This window comes from Lycorma delicatula, chromosome 9 (assembly GCF_047948215.1).
Source record: "Lycorma delicatula isolate Av1 chromosome 9, ASM4794821v1, whole genome shotgun sequence".
Classification (NCBI taxonomy): domain Eukaryota; kingdom Metazoa; phylum Arthropoda; class Insecta; order Hemiptera; family Fulgoridae; genus Lycorma; species Lycorma delicatula.
The window spans coordinates 37,761,677-37,783,454 of NC_134463.1; the positions used below are offsets into that span (position 1 = coordinate 37,761,677).

The 21,778-nt window shown below is 28.7% G+C and overlaps 2 protein-coding genes across 5 annotated transcripts in view; one reads left to right on the top strand and one right to left on the bottom strand.

Annotated features, from left to right (window-relative positions):
• Nthl1 (Nth-like DNA glycosylase 1) overlaps window positions 1-7,337 on the top strand; it is a 26,639-nt gene extending 19,302 nt beyond the window's left edge. For all 4 annotated transcript variants that reach the window (XM_075374618.1, XM_075374615.1, XM_075374616.1 and 1 more), the window contains one exon: window positions 7,083-7,337. The gene's annotated coding sequence lies outside the window, so the exon portion shown is untranslated. The remainder of the gene's footprint in view (window positions 1-7,082) is intronic.
• vito (nucleolar protein viriato) lies at window positions 4,076-21,383 on the bottom strand. Its single transcript, XM_075374619.1, has 4 exons — window positions 21,210-21,383; window positions 17,924-18,029; window positions 10,757-10,927; window positions 4,076-4,405 (listed from the first exon to the last, which is right to left on the bottom strand). Exons 1-4 carry the CDS (start codon window positions 21,290-21,292, stop codon window positions 4,133-4,135), a joined length of 633 nt encoding a protein of 210 aa, XP_075230734.1. The 5' UTR covers window positions 21,293-21,383; the 3' UTR covers window positions 4,076-4,132.
• Between the last annotated feature and the right edge of the window lie 395 nt (window positions 21,384-21,778).

Below are 21,778 nucleotides of genomic sequence, written 5' to 3' on the forward strand. Positions count from 1 at the left end.
ATTCTATTAATATTAAGTGAGTACTTACAAATTAAATAATTACTTATAAGAAAATTCTTATCTACCACAAACATTTTCCAGTGTTTACTTTTAAGTAAAAGGTTGCTTTTATTCAATTACAATCAAGAGATTGCTTTTGCTTAAGTGTTCATTTATTCTGATAAATAGTAACTTAACTGTAGTTACTTATTTGTTTTTTTTTATGTTCATGAAAGTAGAACCTAATTTACTTTTCATTGTATTAAAAAAAAATACAATCATCAGTTGTAAATAACAGCCCATTTAGATTTTACTGTATTATGTAAATTTTATCAACCACATCTTTGTACAAATTAAATGAAATTGTAGTAAGCTAATTCCCTTTATATTTTTTCTTTTCATATGACTGTTCCTGTATCATACTGTTTTATGATACAGGTGTACCACTTAGAAATGATATCAGAGCAATATAAATTGAGCATATTCACCAGGCCAACCCTTCCCCTAAACTACACTATTTACCATATACCACAATAAATATCTGTTTCTGCTGTCTCTAGCTAACTATAAAATTTACATGTGTCCATTGGTTCAACACCATAGTGGGTAGAAATATGTTTTTCTGTCCAGGCAATTTAATAAAATTGTTATCTAAATGAGAGGTGATAAAATTGTTATCACTAATGAAATGAACTTCTTTTTTATAATTCCTTTTGAGTTATAGGTCATTTTCTAATTCCATTTGCTATGATTGTACAAATACGAGAGTTCTTTCATTCTTGCCAGCATTAGTTATCGGTTTTTCAATAATAATTTCATCATCTGACTTATATTACACAGAAATTAAATAGATATATTTATCACTCAACTGGGCAATAAGCTGAAAATTATACATATTCACTTTACTAACATCAGTATTATTAATTCAAACATTAAAACAATGTTGCCAGTAATAAATTGAGGAAATAGAAAATGTTCACTTAAAGAAACTCTGATAAGATAAAGTATAAATTAAACAATATTTTACACTACGTTAAGCCATGTTGCACAAAAGCAGTATGTGGTAATTAAAGAAATATATGAAAATTACATTAATTTTTTTTTTGTTGAGATAAATAAAATTTAAATTATAAATTATGGGTTCCTCTACAGAAGAGAAAATTCTTAGAAAACAGGTAGGAATTACCTTTTTGTAATTGTTATAATTATAGTTGTAATTTATTTGTTGTGATCTGCGATTTTTTAAACGGTCTTGTTGGATTTTGTTGAGATCTTGTAATCATTTACGAGTATAATTTGACTGAATTGATCTCTAAGCAGTCATTCTTAAAGCTGTTTGTACAAGTGAAAAAAAATAGATTGTTTATAATTCTTAGAGAATCAGTTGATATTTAACTTATTTTTTAAACAAACAATAAATTATCATATTAATTTTGAGAAATAGATTATCAATTTTTAAACTGATTTTTTTATATTCACCATCAAAAACCGACTGATAAGGTCCTGTGTTTAATTCCCAGCAAAGGTGTGAGTGTTATCAGAAAAGTATGAAGTTCAAAAAGGACTCTCAACCATAAAAAGACATTAATTCGATAATTTATGATTAATTTTTTTTATATTTTAGTTTCCTAATGAATGGAAACAACAAATGTAGTACATATCTTTGTATAAAAAAGGAGTTCATTAATATATATTGCATTACTTTTTCTATCAAAATCTGGTTTATAGTTGTAAATCCTGTGAGATACAGATGCAACACTAATAAAGAAATTTTTTTTTGAGTAAACTAATGGGACTTCTATTAAGTGTTCAGCTTGTAAGGCTTATTATCACCTGCATTTTAATGAACTCATCATGCTAATGTGCAGTAGTATATTTGGTTCAGTGGATAACCACTTTAATTCTTACTTTCCCCAGCATGCCTCACATTTTTATTCCTGAAATACATTTTCTGAAGCGAATGATTTCTCATGTATGATCATTTTAAGACCTTTTTGTCAGGCCACCTAACATAGAGTAGTCAATGCCAGTTGGAAAACATTGTTTCAAGTTTATATCAAAATTACCAGCCAAAATAGTGCATACATAATCATTCTAAATTAATCTACTCAGATGTAGTCTTTTAATTTTAAAATTTGCATGTATAATTAAACTTATAGACACAATAATCACACATATTTAATATTTAATAACTTATATATCATATTAAATAACTTTTTAAATACAACAAAACTAAATACAAAATTTTCCTTGTCTGGACATTTGACATGAAAACAATTTTGTCCAGACAAGGGAAGTGACTATATGAACCATAATCAGTTGAATGTTAATTCATGTATTAACTGTGTAATATGCAACTTTTACTGAAAACTGAACTTACAGCCTTAATAGAGATGTACTCTATGCAGTAATTTATTTTAACAAATACAAGGGGTTACAAGTGTAATGCTTACTGCTACTTGCAAGTGAAACAGAGTAACATAAAAGTACATTTTATTTGCTATGAAAACTTTTTTTTCTTGTAGTCACAATTTAGTGCTATATATTTCTACCAGTAGTAAACAACTTTTTAATTCTGTTAATGAAGAATGCAGAGTCTTTTTATCCATAGCCTCAATGAACTGTCCTTTAGTTCATTAATCATGATGAGTCAGATGAATTCTCTTAATATCCCTTTTTATTTCCAGTAAGAAGTGCAAATCTAGCGAGTATGGATTAGGTTCAAATTTTAACTTGACAAGAGGTTCCACATAATATTTATAGCTGTATTATTATATTGGAGAATTATTGGCTCCATGGATTATTGAACATGGGACACAAGTCACCTAAGGTGTTTTTAATGTTTCTGTATCGCACAGAATTTACAGTCGACCAAGCTTTCAGAATAATCAGTTAAATACACTTGTAGAGAATTTAGATGAAGATCACTAGCACTCATTTTTTCAGTTTCTGAAAATTCAATCCATGTTGTTTTAAAGGCATTGACAACATAGCAAATGTATACTTGACTCCAACAACAATGGCAACTGACAGAAAAAAAGATGGATGGGTAATGAATTTTGGATTGTATTAACATTGTAGAAGAATGAAACTATAATATGGCAGTATCTGTTGCTTTGTATGACATTTTGTTCTTCTATTATGTTAGTGTACATTACATTTCAACTGCCCCTCATAATTATTTGGATTTCCTAAGTAGTTAATTATTGAACGATAAACATAATAATACTGTACCTGTATTCGCTGTGAAATATAGTGTTATGTGTGGTTAATCCTGTTACATTTGGATAAACAAATACCAATAATGATACCTAAAATATTTTATTTTGGTGTATTTAAAAAAAGAAAGAATGTTACTATTAGAAACATTCTTTCGGACTATTTCTGAAAATTCTTTTTATGCAAGAGAATAAATATTTGTAGAAAAAGACTCAATTTTCTCCCCAACATGATACACAGATCCTATTCAGTAGAGTTCTTTGTTAGGGGTTGTTTTATTATAAAAACTAATGATCAGTTGCAAGCTGTATGCCACAGACATGTTTTCAGCAACAAAACTACTCAAAATTTTTTATTTTCTTCAACTCCTACAATTGTGATTTTTTTTTGTAAGCATTCTTCGGGTATTCAGTATTTACAGATTGTAAAAACACTCAATAATACAGGAGTTTAAAAATATATAGTCTTGTCTCTAACAATAAAATTGGACATGAAAGTTTGCATCTATAATTTACATTGTTGATTGTGATGTAACTGCAACTCTACTGTTAAATATTTTTCATCGTACAATAAAGTATGATTACTTTTACGGTAAAATATGATTACTTCAATCACATTTTAATTAAAATAAACCATAATTTTATTACCTTGCAATTGTAATTTAATTAATTATAACAAAAGGCAGCCCATTTTGTTGGCAACTTATTGTCCGGATAGGGAAATTGATTTTACAAAATTGATTGAAATCAATTCTATTATTATCTCAAATAAAGCGAGGAACACACACACTGAACACACGGTTCAATGCACTGAACGCACAGTTCTCTGAAAACGTGAAGTATACTGGGCTAAAGGAAAAGAAAAAATAAGTGAAAAGTGAACTTTCAAATGTTGATTTATTGTAGCCTCCTAATAGCTGATAGAGAAAAAATTGCTAGTTTTTATTTCTATGCTTCTTTCCTTTTTTACTTTTCATTTCTATTTTGATTCTTCTTTTTCTTTGTTGTAAAGATTTTTTCTTTTGTTTTTGTTGTTCTAATTTGTTTTTCAATTGAAATGCTTTACTTTTCTTTACTTCACTGGTTGCTTTTTTCTTGATTTCTTTTCTTATTTCTTTTCTAGTTTTTAATTCCATTCCTGTTATTTCTTCTTCATTGTCACTATTTTTATCTACTTCATCATTAGATCTATTTTCCTCATATTCAACCTAGAAAAAATATAATAACCAATAAATAGATTATTTTATTGAAATTTTAAAAACAGTGATGAATTGTAATAAATTCTAAAGCAAGTAATGCTTGAAAAATGTTTAAAAAATAATAATTTAAAATTCTAAACTGAATAGTCATTTTTACTGCTAAATAACAACTTTCATCAACAGATACTGAGAAATTAGTATTAAAAAAAAATTACTTGATAAAAACTAGACTGCAAAGATTAATAATAGTTTCAAAATATTACAGAGAAAATTTTTACTTGCACTTTATCATTTTGGATACTATTTGGTTAGCATAAAATGACCTTAAAAATGATCTTAAACAACAGAATCTAAACTCAGATTGCCCAATTTTTTTTAATTTTAGTTCTTTATTTATTAATTAATTCTGCAATAACATTTATTATTTACCTGACTAAAACAAAGATATTCTGCTTGGAACCTTATGTATTTTTTTATTTGTTGATAATGTAACATCAAATGCTGACTGTTATGATTTTTATAATAAAATAGCTAGTTATCAGCCATTAGTCACAATTTTACGACAGTTAGTAAATTTTGGTCGATTTGTAAAACCAAATAATACACAGAATGTAGCAGAAAATAGACGTCATTCTCCAAACCAAACAGTAAAATTGCTTTAATTCATCATATCGGACAGCAAATAAAAGTTATTATGGAAAAAAATTTCAAATACCATGTGTGTGTGTGTGTATATATAAAAGAATGATTAAAAACTATATGGCAATATCTCAGGACCTGATTCTATAGCTAAAAACAGGAGAAAAAATTCATATAAACATAGGCTCGAAAACATTTTGTTAGCTCCCAAGATTTCGGTTCCCTTGGGGGAAAGGAAGACTTATTGAAATTCTGGTAAGGTAAACTAAGGGGCAGATTTAGTTATTTCTTATGGTTTTTGACCTGAAAATATTTTTAAAAAATGGGTCCCAGAACTATATCTCTATTAATTTTAAAGATATCTGATGTAGAACAAAAATTGGGGGTAAAAATTATTGTAACATGTTTTTGGATTTAAAAAAAAAATAGAAATGTAGAAAATTTAATTCTGAAAAGATTAATGTAAATCACTGAAGAAAAAAATTGAAATCAGGATATTTAAATTTAACTTTATTAAAAAAAAACAAGACTGAATTGTGAAAAAAAATTTTAACAGCAAGAAGTAACTAATTTTGTTTGTAGATACATTTTCAAGTCGCTAAGATGCTCCTAAGCTGCTAAGTTAAACAAAATGCCCCTTGAGCTTGTTACAAGCTCATTCACATGCTTATTTTCTTAGTGAAAGATAACGAAGCCTGTTTTGGTAAGTTTGGATCTAAAATTCACAACTGAAGTTTTGGGAAAATTTAATACTTTTTACCTGGATCCAAATTTTCGGATGAAAATCGCAAATATCTCAAAAATGGTTGGTCCTAGCGCTCTGAAAACTTTTTCCGACCTCCCTTGACAATACTCATCTGCTCCCAGTGGTACCCGACGGATGACAATATTTTCAAGTGCTCCTGAAGTGCCTTTCAGAAATTGGGGAGGGGGTGCCACTATATCTCAGCAACCACCCGTCCGATTTTCATGATTCAAACGGCATATGTATCAGCAGGTTGAACACTAACTATTTAACACACTGGGTACACTCTTGATCAATTGGGTCTTTGTTATCCAGAAATTAAATTATTTAGCCCTATGTTTTGATTGCACTCCCCATATATGACTCACATAATCTTGCATATCACCATCAAAGCTTATTTGTCAAATCCATTTTGAGATACCATCCTAGAATTATTTTTTAATTTTTAATGCATTTAATTTAAGAGTGGTGTTTTAAAAATGTTTTTTTACAATTTTTTTATTTTACTAATTTTTTTGAACTAATTTACATTTTTTAGTATTTTTTATACTAATATTTATTCCAGTCAATAAAAAAACTGTTTTTACTTGTTCGGCAATCCTTTTTTTCAGTAAAACCTTTACACTTTACTTTGTAATGTATTTCATTATGAATTCTGTAACTAGCAACTAGCATAATATAAATAACTAGTAAAAAATTACAAACTTGCTTAATATATAGCACTTCACTCCCTACTGTATGTTTCGTCTTCTTTTGACGATTCTGATCAACTCTCACTTCCCAAATTGATGATGACTTGTTCAATTTTTTGTTCTACAGGTTCTTGCAGCTTGCGATACTCATCTTCACTTTTTTAATATGGTCACAACTTTTTATCCAGTCCTTGACTGACTTATACGAACTATTTATGACAAATTTCCATTGTTACAGCTGTTGTAAATGTTACATTTTTGGCTGTGACCCAATTCTTCAACCGTGCCCAAATCATCTCGATGGGATTCAAATTGCGATGGTATGAGGGTAGGTATAAAACAGAGAACCCGCCTTCCTCCAATATCTCATTGATCTTATATGTTTTCAGATGATCTTTATTTTTTTAATTGTCTCATACAACTGAACTTTCATCAAATTTTCATGGAATGGTAAGCTGTTAGTTCGCAGCTAGTCAATCAAAGGTTGTTTTATTGATGCTGAATTCGGTGCTTGGTTCTTCAGCATTGTGATAAAAAGCGTTATCTAAAATAACAACACTGTTTACCAGCAAGTTAGGCATTAATTTTTCTCTTATCTACTTTTAAATAGATGTTGCAGTTCATCTGAGAATGATGATCACCTGAGGAAGATTTGGCTTTCCATACTGTCAAGACGAATCCCATTTCACTACTGGCGTGGAAATTGGCACAGCAAAACAATCAGGCACATTTGAAGGTTGTCAACATTTCTGTTGACAATGAGAACTTAAAATATCAGACTCATCGATGCAGATGATTGGTCTTCCTTCAACTCGATCTACATCTTCTTCAACTTTATTCAAATACATAAACTGTTTGTTCTAAATATCATGTTTTTTAATAAGAATTGCCCTGTTATTTCCGATTCTCTTCCATTTGAAGTCCATGCTTAACAAAAATGTTCATAAGCTACTCTTTTGTCCATTAAATACCCGATCACTTTTTAATTTTGCATCAAGTTTCCTTAGAGAAGGCAAGCAGCCCTCGTTTAAGTGTTAAAATTTTAACACTACATAACTTTGTGAGGAGAACTGAATTTTTTCCGAAGCTGTTTCACCAGTAATTTGTTAAATAGTTATTTTTGAGACTCCTGTAGCATACACAACATGCTCTACAATTTTTTTGTGGTCACTAACAAACATTTCAACTGTAGCTTCTCCTGCAATGTAATTAAAAACATTGTAAATAATGTCTTTCCCTTGGTGGTGAATTTCTTTTCACGTAAATTAGACATAATATGCAAAATAATAAAATCAATTCACTACCATAAGAATAGGCCGACAAAAATTCACTAATTTAATGTGAATAAATTACTTTAAAATTTCTTTGAATTTTTAAAGAATTCAACTACTTTCAAGAATTGAAACTCAAAGAACACTATAATCCAATGATAACCTTACTCTTTGGATACACACAATTAACTGGAAAAGTTTTAACTGCAAATACAGTATAAATTAGAATGGAGTCATTTACAAAAACAAGTTAGTCTCTGAATGAATCAGGAACGGTTTGTATAAAAAAGATTTATATTTCATTTGAATGTTTAGAATGACACATCGTTCAGTTGTTATTTACACAAACCTGATTAAAGAAAATTTTCTTATATAAGACAAATAGCCGAGTCTAGCGAATGGTTGCTTGCCACTCCCAGAACAAGGACGAAGAGTGTAGCATAAACAGTAGATAACACTAATCAGAAACAAACAATTAGTCTGCATAATATTGCATAACATATCTATTTCAGTATCTAATAAAGAAATAGATTATTAATTTAATAATATGTTAACTCAGAATTAAATGAGTAACTAATAAATACAAGATGTGGATTTGTTCATTAATTGGAATAAACAATAGTCGTATCGTACACAAACTGTCTTTAATCGAGTAGTATTAAAAACCCGTGCTTGTTAGGCAGCAAGATACTCAGCAGCTATGCTGTTTATCAGACCTGTGCCAATTTGGCTTGGACAAGCTATACCAGACATAGATATATTTTTCATTAATTAATGCTCTTCAGAAAAAAATTATAGCACAAAATTGAAACTCATTCATATGATGTTAATGGAAATGTTAATATTAAAAATAACTGAATAAATGAAAAACACAACTTATTTTTCTTTAAATAACTAAATTGTTAAAAAATTCTTAAAAATAAAAAATAAAGTTAACTCAAACTTAATTGACCAATCATTAGTTATACTAAATAGTCTTAAAGACCTATTACAATAAAGAAAGATCCAACCCCAAATTTATATAACATGATGCCTATCATCATGGTGATCTGTGTAATGTAGCACAGAGGTTTGTAGAGTTATCGAGCAGATCACATGATGCAGAATTTTAATAAATTACATAATCTTTTCATGCTTAAAAAGATTAAACATAAAAAGGGACAAGCATAACATTTAGCAGAATAGGAAAACTATCACATCTGGTGGCATTATGGCAAAGAACAATTTTATTATTCAGTATCAAAATTTAAAGCTCATACTACAGATCTCATTTTAATTGAAGGCATTTGACACTGAACACACTCCTACTAATAAACTTTTGTTTAGTGTTTTTTTTCTTTTACAGAAGCTGTAGTTACCAGTTTTCTCAAAAGTAGTTTGCATGTAATGAGATTTGTATTCATCTATGAAAATTAAAAAAGTTAAGATGCTTGGGCTTCAATATATGCTTTTAACATGTAAAACTTGCTACTACTCATTCACTTTGTTCATACACTACATCAGCAGTGTTTTTAAGTTATTTTTTTGCAGTTAAATCATAATGCTCCCAATCATTTTTTTGGACATTTTTAGCATTTGGTTACTGATTTTTATTCACACTTTGTGCTTAAATATCTTTTAATAATTAAATACATTAAAATGCCCTTTTTGTATACGCATGTTATAACAAGGTTGCTGCTGTTAATTTTGGTGGATTCGAGACTCATTTTAACAATTTTATTTATATTTTACATTATGAAATAAACAGAACCAAACCTGAGCCAGCTGCAGTTATTTGAGTATCACCTTTACCAATTTTGTTACTGTCACCAGCACCAAAATTGATTTTGTATGTTGCTACTCTTGCATATTGCTATTAGTTTGTAAACTGTTTATGTTTCAGTGCAGAGTAATTTCATTCTTTGCAGTTGTTTTTTTTTTAAAGAATGCCTTGTCTGATCAAGGAAAGGTTTGATATAGTGGAAGCTTATGTATATTCTGGATCCTCTTGAGAAACACGTCAAATAGTCAATGAAAAATTTCTGAATCCCAGTATCCTAGAAAAGAGCAGCATACTCAATTTGGTTAAAAAATGGGGTTGTTATCAAATGCAAAATGAAAGAGACAACCTTCTGTTAGAAATTTAGCGGATACAGCCAAAAAATTCTGCCAGCCCAAAAGATTTATACGCAAGTTATCACAGCAAAGTGTTGTAAAATACACATCTTCCCATAAGATCCTTCACGATTTAAATTTGAAACCATATTGTTTAACAACTTAAGAAAACATACAAACCTAAACAACACAATTATTGCAACTGGCTTCTCAAAAACATTGTCACTGGACAGACCCAATGCTATATTTCATGTCAGACAATGCATGGTTTCATTTATCTAGATATTTTAATTCGCACAACACTACTAGGTATTTGGTGACTTAAAATCATCAATGCTTGAGTAACCATTTCACAATGAGAAGATCATTTATGGTATGCTGTTTCAGGTAATCATATGGTGAGAACCAATATTATTTAAATAGATTTAAAAGAAGTATGTTGTATAATTTTTAAAGATGTTTATAGAATACCCTTTTTTTAAAGGCTTTTACAGAATGAACTGTCAGGCAATGGCCTCTGCATATCCTAGATTTGTCTAGTTAAGATTTTCTCCTTTGGAGCTACTAGAAGGATAAAGTTTATGGATCCATTCCCCCTACTATTGATGAAAAGCGAACATGCAACAAGAAATCAACGACACTGACAATGTTTTGCATGGCTGACTCAATATGATCACTCAAGCACAAAGTGTATCACTACACAGTGTTCTTACTTGAAACATATTTTGCAAAAATAGTAAATATATCAAATTTGCAAATATAAATACAGAATTCAATTTAATTTATATTTTCATTTCATTCATAAAATTTTATATAATTTTTCATTCATGTGTTTAGTCTGTAGCAATATGGTTTCAAGTTGCTCCACCTGTATAAAATATTCTAAAATATAGGACAGTAATAATAAATTATAACTCACCTTATTTTCACCAATGAAATGATTTTTCTTTTGTAAAAAATCATTATTAAGCTCTACAACATTAACAGAATGGTCTCCAAAATCAAACTCTGTTCCAGAACTTTTGAGCAATTGTTCCACTTCAGGTATTGGTTGATATGATAATTTTAACCTTTGAAATGATTTCTTTGCCTAACAAAAATGTGAACAGTTGCTTATTAATTTACTTTGTTAAATCATAAAATTTCAACAAAATACTGAATATCACATTAAAATTTCCACCATAAACACATTTGCACAGGATCACATGCCAGGCATATTACAAGCTATTCTTATCTATATTGTTAGAACTCTTATATAATCTGTGCCACGCTAAGAACCAGTTTAGAGTTTGCATCTAAAAAGAAAAAGCTTGCCTTTTGAAAATTATATCTAAAAAACAACTATGGAAAAGGTTTACTTTTATACTTCATTAGAATTCTCTTCTGCCTTGTCAATTTACTATTTATTTGAAGAAACGAAGCAGAAATTATAGTAAATTACACATACAAAGTATCCTGTTTCCTGGTAGTGCAATCTCAACAGTCAATAATTTTGTTGAGACTATTTAAATAATTAATTTTAAGTTTATTATAATAATAACAATTTTATCTCTTTGTAAGCATTCTTTAAATTTTTTTTATAAACAGTTTCAATATGACAACCATTTAAAAAAGTAGTATTTCGGTTCTTGATAAAAATATAGATTTTTTTTCTCTTAACTACATGTATTAGTATACTATTACACCACATAAACAGTGTTATAATTTCAATTGCTGGTAGAAATCAATAGTCATTTCATGGTGCTGCATAGAGAAAAGACATTCAGAGAAGTACAAGGTATATGTTAGATGTTTTTTCTATGTTTATATCAAGCAACTATTCCCAGCAGTTTTAATGAAAATTCTTACCTTCCCAAATTTGTTTTCCTACTACTGTTAATTGAAATTACCATATTTACGCAAATAATAGCTTGGGTAAATTATAAATTAGACCCAATTACATATAAACAATAATATATATACAATTATATATAAACTAATAATTGGAAAACATTTTTAATAATAATTGACAAATAATGTGTTTTTTACTTAAACATCAATTTTTTTAATACAATTTCTCAATACAGTAACAGAGATTTTAAAAATGCACTTACAGAAAAACTGTAATTTATAAACAACTTTACATTACTTTCAGTAATTCCTACATTTTTTCTTCTAATAAGCTGCAATTCACAATAATTTCACAGAAAATAACAAGTTCTTCAAAAGACAAGATTTTTCTTTTCCTATGCATATTATTATATTCTAGTATTTTATCCACCAATCATTAAAGGTTCATACTTCTTTTCAGATTTAAATTAAAAAATACTTTCCACAATACTAGAAAGACCGACAAGATTTATTATTAAAATATGCAAATATTAATTTCTTTGTTAATATGTAAACTTAATAATGCTATACATAATAGTTAACAAATAATTCTTTCATCATACTTGCATCTTTTCCTGTGCAAAACAGATGGGTTATGCATTAAGATTTTTTATTTTATTTCTTAAGACTTAATGGATAAAGTTAAATGAAATTTGTTTTTATTTCAAATGAAAACATTGGATTTTTCAAAAAAATGTTTCATGTTTTATAACAGAAATAAAAGACATTTCACTATTTTATCAGCATAATAATACTTGGACTCAGGTTTTCCTGACTTAATTGATTTGTATTTATCTCATTTTCTGCTTAAAAATTTTTAGGAAGAAGTCTAAAGAAAGAGGTAATAAAAACCTAACAAATAAAATTAGGTAGTTACCAATATTAGGTTGATACATACCACTATTATTAAACTACAATACTGATAACACTGGTCAACAAAAAAATTTGGAACTGAAAAGGGAGTAGGTATTCCATATAGTATTTTATATGCTGAATCTGTATATATATTCCAAAACAACCCATCACGTAACATTCTTAGGTTACAACCCCTTAAATTTATTTGTTTCAAAACAAAGATTTGTTTGATTTGATTTTTTTATTTGTTCTTTTTTTAGTCTATGTTTGCTTATTCACATCTAATTTATATTGTGGTGCATGCTGTAGACTTATATTTGATACACAACAGTCAAATGATGTCATCTCATGTCAAGCCAGACATGTGTTGATTTACCAATTCAGATTGCTCCAACTTGGAAAGAAATTATTTCTAATTCCCCAGAAGGCTTAACCAATAAATATTAATTACATTCCAGAAAATGAAATACTAAACCTCACCCCATCACACAAGCAGAACTGAGGGACCTAATTCATGACTTGTATTTGCCAAAACAACATACTTTAGAAGAGATGGTTTAATTTGTTCCTGTCATGATGTTAGTGGGCTAATGTCTGAACTGGACACTGAATATGTTATTATGATTGGTATTTATTTATACTCATCAAAAAGAAGCTTAAAGGCAGTGTTATTGCATAACTCGAATAGGTTTTCTTCTGTACCGGTAGCACATGCTGTAGCAATGAAAGAAACATATGGAAGTATGTCAAAAATTTTAAAAGCTATTAAGTATGATGAACACTCATGGCGAATCATCGCTAACCTGAAAGTGACAGGGCTTCTTCTCTATCTCCAGAGTGGCTTTACAAAATATGTGTAATATATGTTTCTTGTATTTGTGAGGCAGTAAGGCTACAGATAAACACTATCCAGTTAAAAGACTGATCAAAAAGAAATCAGTTTAATACAGGAAAGGAAAATGATGTCAATATTCCCCTTGTTAAAACATATCATATTATTTTACCACCTCTATATATAAAACGAGGCCTGATGAAGAATTTTGTAAAAGTATTAGATAAAGATGGAGATGGCTTTAAATATTTAGCTGAGGTTTTTTCACAATTAAGTTAAGCCAAATTAAAAGGGGTAATATTTATTGGGCCACAAATATTAATTCGTGAAAATATATTTGACAACAAACTGAATCCTAAAGAACTAGCAGCATGGAAGTCATTCAAAGATATCGTTACTGGTTTTCTTGGAAACAAAAGCTTATAAATGAATTCTTAGTAAACTGAAAAAATTTATGCTGTAGAATGTCATTGAAAATTCATTTTTTACATTCTCATTGGACTTTTTTCCTTTAAACTTGGGGAGACATCAGCAACGAACAAGGAGAAAGGTTTCCACAAAGATATATTGCACGTGGAACAATGTTAACAAGGCAGATGGGATGAATCTATGATGAATAACAACTGCTGGATGATAAAAAGAGAAGACTTTACTGAACATAAAAGGAAAATAAGAAAAAAGTAATTAGGATAAACGTAAATGTTAGCAAAATAAAGGTAGTAATTTTAACTGTAATTATTATTACAAAATAGAATTTTGTATTCTATTATTTAAGAAGTTTCTCAATATTTTAAACGGTCATAACTAAAAATCTGAGGATGATGAAGAAAAACTGATTTCAGTTTGAGATTCAACATATAAAAATACATTTAATTACTAATTTATCTACTTTTATCTCAGTTCCAAATTTTTTTTTTGACCTGTGTAATATAGCTAAAATTACCTATATAAATCAAATTATGTTTGTAATTGTGTATATACATCAAATTCAGTACGTACAAGAAACTGAATGTAGCTTGTATACTGATGAAAAGTGTTTAAAGTTTAGTAGCACAGTACTAAAACAACATTTAGTCCATACACATACTCACTCACTGATAAATTAATGTAAATTAAAAAAAACAAAAAAAAAAAAACAATTTTATGTCTGATTAAAGTTGATTACTGTTCTCAAACTGAAGGGCTTTGACCCATTTTAGCAGAAAAAAATTCTCAAAAGAAGTAAGTTCTTAAGTATAGCAAGTGGCATCAAAGCAGAAATAAAACTGACTATTTCAAACTATAGTTTTAGAATATTCAATGTCAAAATAAAAGGTTCTACCAGACTTCTTGCACATTTTTTTTTTTATACATAAAGCCATACCTTCACTTGATAAAAGTAAATCAGAGAAGTCTCACCACTGCAGAATGATAATCTAAAATTTAAGGTTTTTTTGTATTTTGGGTATTTTTTATTATGCTCTTTGATGTGTTTCTACAAGTTTTTTTAACAAGAATGAGATGAATGAAATAACAGGTGAAAAAATTACAAATACTTTCTAATCAAATAAAAGGCCGTTATATGTAGAAGCCTGTTTACTAACTACTATACCAAATAGCCAGTCACTTACTGTAGAACTGTAAAATTTTATCGTTATTTAAAAAAACACAGTTTAAAAATTTTAAATATAACCAGCAAAAAAAGGTTTTTATTTTATACCATTAAGTTTTTTGTGAAATGATAATTTTAATATCTGAATACAGTAGTTCTCTGTTAAATTAAATTTTTTCAATCTGTAAAATATTAAAATTCAACAGTTTTAAAACAAAATAGTATTTACTGGAACTATAAGACAAACAGTGTACTTTAAAGAAGAAACAGTTAAACTTCAATTGTTTCTGATGTACAGAACAAATTATGTTGTAAGTTTATAGAGTATGACTGTACTTCTACCAACAGAGCAAATCTGACAAGTTAATTACTAGTAAAAAAATAAATAGATTTTAATTTTACTTTTGGCATAAACCTTTAAGTGAATTAATTCAAATTTTCAAATATAAATCTCTAATGCTCATTAAATTAACAATATATTTCAAACATAGGAAATATTAGGATACTTGAAGGAAAGGGTAGAAGAAAGATAGGAATGACAATCAATGGACATAAAAAAGGAAAGAAGTTATTGGAAAATTAAAAGAGAAGCTCACTATCAAGAAAGTGAAAAAAACTGTCCAGTTGAAACCTGTTGCAAGACAGATCCAGCAAGAAGATCCCCTGTTATGAAAAATAAAGGTATCAAAAATTCAATACGAATATAAATGATAAATTTTAATAAGATAGTTAAGTATGTTTCTGTAAAAAAAAAGAATATTAATTTATTTCATAAACATACATTACATAAAAGACAACACCTGCCAATAATTAACATATTTCTGGAGATTGTCAATATCTTTTTAAAAAGAATCAATTTTTTCTTAACTTTTTTTCAGAAAGTTCCCTTATTACTCATTACTGTTATATTTGTGAGTGAGAAATACTTATTTTTCAAAGAACATTATCCAGTTTGTTGTAAAATAAAATTCAATTTATACACATCTTTTGGTTTAGACATTAACAAAGATTTGAACATTTTTACCAATCTAAACATGTTAGTAAACAAAGAAATATGCAGTACTACATTATGGTATATTTAGATGCAAAATCAGTAATGAAAATACCTAAAAGATAAGGCCAGTGGTCAAATGATGGCGGCATTTTAATAATGGTACTTCATGTTATTCCAGTAAGGTCTCAGTTGTTTTAAAATGCAATAAATCTTATTGCTGTAGTTCAAAAAATTATAATGGAAAAGGATTAAATAATTTTTTTTAAGAAAAAGGAATTTAATAAGCTAACAGAAATGTACGCAGTCACAAAATGACATTGAATGTAGAGAAGGGAATCTTTGTGCAAGGATTGTTAGAAGGAAAACCAATAACGACCTTCTCTTCTTGTAAATCACCACTTGAGTTGTTGAAAGTTTCTATTTTCAACGTTTATGCAAGTAAAATAAATAACCAGTATTAAATCTACATAAAACAGCTGTAAATAAACCAATGTGCTACAGTAGATTAATGCAGCTACATGCAAAAAGCATGTATTAGTTAACTTTTTAAAAAAAATCTAAAAAAAAATTGGTTAGCCAAAAAAAATTACTACAATTGGCAGGAGTTTATTTTGATAAGGGACAAAACATGTCAAATGTGAATCGCATTAGTAGTCTGTACTTGGCACAAAGTGCTGTAAAACAAAAACTTTTCTAGGCAAGAGGTAAGATATTTAAATGTAAATGCTGCCAACAAACAGAAAAAGAATCCTCAACGGCACAATAGTGATGTCAGGCATTTGATAGCATTCAATTACGTAAAGATTTCATCCAGAAGAAATCAATTCAATCACACAATTTCATTGATCCTGATTCAGAAGCCCATTCACAAATTATAGAAAAGTACATGGACACTGACCAAACAAAAATCAGTGGCACTAGTATATTGGTATCCTATCTGTGAGGGTTCATGTGCACACCATCAGAGTAAAGTTTTATCTGAATATAATTTGGAGTATCTGTACCCAATCGGGTTGGTCTAGAGGTGAATTTATAATCGCAAATTAGCTGATTTCAAAGTTGAGAGTTCTAAGATTCAAATCCTAGTAAAGGCAGTTACTTTTATTTGGATTTTAATACTAGATCATGCATAACAGTGTTCTTTGGTGGTTGGGTTTCAATTAACCCCACACATCTCAGGAACAGACCTGAGACTGTAAAAGATTACACTTCATTTACATTCATACATTTCATCCTTTGAAGTAATACCTTATGGTGATTCTTGAAGCTAAACAGAAAAAGAAAAAGGAGCTGTATCTGCAAATGGTCTCCATCTTAAAAATAACATATTATTTCTATTGTTTATAACAGTTTGTAGTTTTAGATTGCTAAGAATGTTCAAATATTAGTTTAAGATAAGTTACAATTATTCAAAAGATATAAACAAACAAAATACTGCAGTTTTCAGAATAATAAAATGACTCATTTTTTATTATATACCTAGAAATATACTTACATTAGTATAGTAAATGTTATATTATTTAAATAAATAGTATGAAAAAAATTTAACATATAATCACCTAGTTAGACGCTAGCCTCTATAGGTACCTTGTACATTCAATTTCATTAATTTTCAGTTTGGTTAAGAGACATTATAATAATAGGTTTACCTACACACAGAAAATTAAGATTTAACAAAATATTGAAATAAAAAAGATACTTTTTACATCATAATTGAAGGGGAATGTTAAATGGAAATATGTATCAAAACGAATTATGTCTTCATCTGAAATCCTTACATTTACATTTTTCTCTGAAAAAACTCAATTTAATGTAACATTTACCTTAAGTCTCATTATTGTGTATGTAATTTGTACCAATACAACAATCAAAACTTTAAATTACTAATAGATTTTCCCACTTTAGATTTCCTCAAAAAAAATAAAATAAATAAATAAAGCAATACCTCTTCTTTTATTCTTTTTCTTTCTTCTTTTAATCGTTGTTTTAACTCTTCTTGAGCTTTTTTCTGTCTTTGAACCTTCCTTTTATGAAATCCAGTCAAGAATTCCCTGTAATATTTAATATGTTGTTGTAATATAAACAATGAAATAGTTTAATAAGAGAAAGACAATATAATATTATGATACCATAAACAAGTTTTAAAAATCAGATTAATTATTAAAAACCTTGTTGCAAGGAAAAAATACAAGAAAAACCTAATTATAGTCCACATTAATATATATAAATAACTTACGAAATAATATAGCTGTACAAAAAAGAATATCAGTGTCTTACAGCTATTTATTATCTGTTACCTTTGACTTCAGTAATGAATCGCAAATAAAATGAAAGAGTAACTTAAAGTTTTTCTTTACAAGTGTTCAATTTGAATACCATTTGTCACGCATACACTTCCAATCAATAGGAAAGTTTGTCCCTTACTTTAACCAGCATCTTGGAGTAGTGGTAGCGACACATGTTTCAATTCTGTGCCTAAAATTGGATAGATCAACACAAGATCTTTATAAAACCCCAAAGGAGAAAATCATATGGAATCAGATAGGATGACTTCAGAGAGCACTACAAACTATACCATGAGATCCTTTCCAGCCAAAACAGTGGTTGGGAGAAAGCATCATTTAACCAATCCCATGCCAGTGAAGGAGCGCATCAATCATGTACTATTACAACAGTGAGGAGGCACTGGCATTCTCTTGCCAAATAAAATTCTTTGGTCCATCTTTGTTGGAGAAAGAATCATGTACACAGCATATTAATATAAGCAACAACTGTTATGCTTATTTCAGCGAAAAAGAACAGCTCGTAAACTGCCATGGAGATATTGTACAGAAAACATTTAATTTTGAAGAGTCCCTTTTGCAATGTTAGAGTTCATGGGGATTTTTGAGCTCCCAGATAACGGACTTTATGTATGTACTTTTCTACTAAAATTAAATGTTAGACTCATCACTAAACACAACATGATCAAAAAGGTTGTTATCTTCGTGCTGCAACATTTTGATCACAAAGTCAGCACAAACGGCATAGTCTGTAGACTTCAAACCTGTAACAACTGTAAAGTGTGGATGTAAGAATTCCTCAAAACATCCCAAACTGGCAATTTCTAGTTTGTGGCCACCCTTCCTAACATTTTTTTTTAGAACTATGCAGGAAAAAAGACTCCTGAAAACGTGCAACATTTTCTGAAGAAAATGAATGATCCTTATGCAGATATTCATTCGTTTCACATTGATTACGCCATCAATGAATGTTATTGTAACTTGTAGGATCACCATTAAACTTCCTACAGAATGAATCACCCCTACAGCCATACATGCAACTATAATTTTTGCTCTAAAAACTAAAATTTTAAAGATGTTAATTACAAAATATTTGGGAATATATTCAATACACATTAAATTAGTATGTAACAATTTAAGGTTTAAGTATTATTTAAATCAGGGGACCAAGAACATTAACTGGGAGACCTGACATTCATTTTGAATGCATAAGTTAAAATCAAAGTAAAATAAACTGAATACTTGTTACTTATCCTTTAAGAGTTACATCTAAATTATTAAATTTATTATGTGAATAAATTTACCAGAAAAAATTGTAAATTTTATGTCAAGTTTATATAATGTTAGAACTTATAGACATTACATCACAAAAGGACTTATAAATAATAAATTTTTTAATTACAACTACCTTGAAACCCACATTAAAAATCACAGCATAAATGCCTGATGTGAAAATGGCAGTATTATTGGTGATAACATTTAATAGTAGTGGTGACATAGATAATATTAAAAACTTTTGAGGTGATAAAATGAGTAGCATAGATGAATGCAGCAACACTAATAAATTTAATTTAAATACCATGCAGCTATTTGAAGGAGTGTTTTCTTAACAGTCAAAGGTAAAATCAGGGTGAAGCTGAAATAAGTAATAAAAATACAACAGAAATTAACATCTGTTTTTTTTCTGAGTTTAATTATAATTTTAAATTTATAATTTCAATATAAAATTGTTGTATTATTTATGAAATTCACCTATAAATAATAAATCTAGTAATTGTAGTATATCTTATTACTACAGCTACTGACAGACATAATTTGTTTGCATTATCTTGATATTTCATATTCTTTTGACATTAGTTGAAAGATAAAAGATTATAGCACTGTCCAGCATTTAAACACCTGAGTGTAACTCTGGATCATATACCATCTACCTTCAAGAATCTTTAACTAAAAATAAAGGAACAAGTATTTTTCCAGTAGAATTAATATCCTCCATAAACTCATGGACTAAGGTTGGTGTGTATAACATCTCTCCTTTCATCTCATATATTGGAATCAGTTTGCAAGGATTCAATATTCAGCAGAAAGATGGATGTTGATGCCGATAAGACTGCATCGATTGTTAGTGAATGTTTTGAACATTAACCACACAGAGATTATACTGCTGACCTTCATATATGAAGAAAGATTGTCACAGATGCACACCAAAAGCCATCTTCATCCAGTTCACTGAATCCAATCAGTTTTTTGTTATTTCATATTTTCAAAGCTAAAGCACACAAATAAATGGAGAAGTGCAAGCACACCCACAGAAGCAAGTAAAGGAGGAACTTTCATCAAGCACAGATCTGTACATGCTGTATGGAGGACTCAAAATTGGTAAGAGCAGCACAAAGATATTCTTCTGTCAAATGACAATGTCTTATGGCTGCCTACAAAAAGTGTTCCTGCCTTTATAAAGTAGGCATACTCTTTTAAGTCTAAGTAAATAGTAGTAAAAAAATAATGATATGTAGAGAATATTTGTACTATACCATAAAACAGAATTATTTATTCAACATCGTAGATACTGAATACAGTGTACTACATTTCACAGAAAGATATATTAATTTATTGCTTAATACTATTTCTCCCACACTTTTGTTACATCTGGGATGCACGTAAAGCAACTGAGGTTCAAGCAGCATTAGTATTGCTTTATCCGAGAGTAATGTTATATATGAAGGATGCATTTTAACTATTCTTTTTACCAAATTTCCTGGAATAACAACTACACCCTGGATAATATAAAAAGGGTTCATTGAACATTCAAAATATCAACATAAAGAATAACATACAACAATAATAATTTAATACATAACCCTTTTCAATAGCTACTTTACGTGATGTTTCAAATCTGTTTATGCCAACCGATTCAAAAGTGAGGTTATAAACGGTTTTTATTTATACCTGCGAGCATTTTCATCAAATACAATTTTCAATTTTGTCTTCCTATTAATTGGCTTTCTTCGACGAATCTTAACAGGATCCATTTAAACCAACCGAACTTGTAGCAATAATTACACGTGATAACCAATAACCGATACTTATCGTAATAAAAAGTTTCGATTGCAAATGTACGATCGATTACGTAACCCTAAGATATTACGTAAACTTGTGTTTTTTATGCTTCTTAATTAATTAAGGTGAGTAATAAAATATTTAATTGCGATCATTTAATATTATGTAATTAGACAATTGCTAATTGGAAGGGAGTGACATGAAAGATTTCCCTTTTTTAATGTACAACCGTCAACGTATTTTGTAACTTTCAACTGATAGAGTTCGTGGTAACCGCTAGTCTTATTGTTTTTTAAGATTGAGTTTAACAAAATTTGTTATTTATCTATTTGTGTTTAATACAGTCTGCTTATATATATTTTACTTTGATTGTAATGATAGCACTAGTCATAAAACCTTTGCCTTTAATTACTTTTTCGTAACTTATACTAATCTGTTTCTGCTTTTAACTTCTAATT